Source organism: Callionymus lyra, chromosome 12 (genome assembly GCF_982586985.1).
Source record: "Callionymus lyra chromosome 12, fCalLyr1.hap1.1, whole genome shotgun sequence".
Classification (NCBI taxonomy): Eukaryota; Metazoa; Chordata; class Actinopteri; order Syngnathiformes; family Callionymidae; genus Callionymus; species Callionymus lyra.
In genome coordinates, this window is record NC_141829.1 from 1,227,036 (window position 1) to 1,229,013 (window position 1,978).

The 1,978-nt window shown below is 51.2% G+C and overlaps 1 protein-coding gene across 1 annotated transcript; it reads right to left on the minus strand.

The window, feature by feature from the left end:
- Positions 1 to 795: 795 nt before the first annotated feature.
- On the minus strand, positions 796 to 1,764 carry LOC148067961 (olfactory receptor 6N2-like). Its single transcript, XM_087804537.1, has one exon. It carries the CDS (start codon positions 1,762 to 1,764, stop codon positions 796 to 798), a length of 969 nt encoding a protein of 322 aa, XP_087660663.1.
- Positions 1,765 to 1,978: the final 214 nt, after the last annotated feature.

Sequence of the window (1,978 nt, forward strand, 5' to 3'; positions counted from 1 at the left end):
CGTGTGTGTATCATCGTGTGTGTATTATCGTGTGTGTGTCATCGTGTGTGTGTATTATCGTGTGTGTATTATCGTGTGTGTATCATCGTGTGTGTGTATTATCGTGTGTGTATTATCGTGTGTGTATCATCGTGTGTGTGTATTATCGTGTGTGTATTATCGTGTGTGTGTCATCGTGTGTGTATTATCGTGTGTGTGTCATCGTGTGTGTATATTATCGTGTGTGTATTATCGTGTGTGTGTCATCGTGTGTGTATTATCGTGTGTGTGTCATCGTGTGTGTATATTATCGTGTGTGTGTCATCATGTGTGTATCATCGTGTGTGTATTATCGTGTGTGTATCATCGTGTGTGTATTATCGTGTGTGTATTATCGTGTGTGTATCATCGTGTGTGTATTATCGTGTGTGTATCATCGTGTGTGTATTATCGTGTGTGTGTCATCGTGTGTGTATTATCGTGTGTGTATTATCGTGTGTGTGTCATCATGTGTGTATCATCGTGTGTGTATTATCGTGTGTGTGTCATCGTGTGTGTATTATCGTGTGTGTGTCATCGTGTGTGTGTATTATCGTGTGTGTATTATCGTGTGTGTGTATTATCGTGTGTGTATTATCGTGTGTGTGTCATCGTGTGTGTGTATTATCGTGTGTGTATTATCGTGTGTGTGTCATCATGTGTGTATCATCGTGTGTGTATTATCGTGTGTGTGTATTATCGTGTGTGTATTATCGTGTGTGTATCATCGTGTGTGTTCATTAAAAGCACACACGTGTGCGTCTCCTCGTGTGCGTCTCAAGCTCTGAGTGTGGACGCGGGACGTGACGACAACAAGTGTGCGAGTGTGTGTCGAGCAGACGCACACAGAGCCACCATCCTGTGGCGGATCTTGGTGAGGACCAGGCCGTAGATGATGGGGTTGAGCAGAGGAGGGAGGACCAGGAACTGAAGAGCCATGAAGTTCCTCAGGTTCTCGCTCAAGGACGTGGAGCCCCAGCGCGAGTACAGGACGTCGAAGAGCAGCGTCGCCGTCACGTTGACCAGACACAGCAGGTGAGGAACACACGTCTGCGAGAACTTCTTCCTTCCTTCCTTGGTCTCCAGCGCGGTCACCACCAGCCGCATGTAGGACACCAGGATGAAGATGCTGTGGACGGTGTAGAAGCTGATGATGATCAGACCCAGGATGTTGTTCCCGGTGGTCTCCGTGCACGACAGCTTCACGATGGACCAGTTCTCGCAGTAGAGCTTCTGGATGTGGTTTCCACAGAGCGTCAAGGTGGAGGAGAAGCAGACGAGCGCGACGCCCCAGAAGAACGGGAGGCACCAGGTGAGGAACATCAGCAGGACCAGCCTCGGCGCCGACATGAGGCTGTGATACTCCAGCGGACGACAGATGGCCACGTACCTGTCGTACGCCATCAGAGCCAAGACCGAGAAGTCCAGCATCACGTAGGTGTAGATGACGAAGACCTGGACGTAGCAGCCTTCATACGAGATCACCTGCTCCTCGGACAGGAGGTCGCAGAGGAACTTGGGGTAGAACCCGGCGGTTCCCCACAGAGAGTTGACGCACAGGTTGCACACGATGAGGTACATGGGCTCGTGGAAGCTCTTGTCCAGAAGGATGGTCAGGAGGAGCGACACGTTCACCAGCACGATGGCCAGATACACCAGCAGCGTCAGGGACACCACGCCGCCCTTGAAGCTGGCCATGACCTCGAAGCCCGACAGTGAGAAGAAGAAGTCACTGGACGAGTTCATGTTGGGCTGGAGGACGCTTCGGCTGCAGGTGAGACTTATACGCCTCCGCCTCGGCTGCTGGAAGATGATTGGTCGACGCGTCGCGTCACCTCCTGCTGTGAGGACGTGTCACGTGACAGTTCAACCTTCTTCAGCAACTCATGGTTGACAGCAATAAGATGGACAGCAGGTCCAGGTGGTGTTCCTGGACGTGCACAACACTCCACTGCGACTA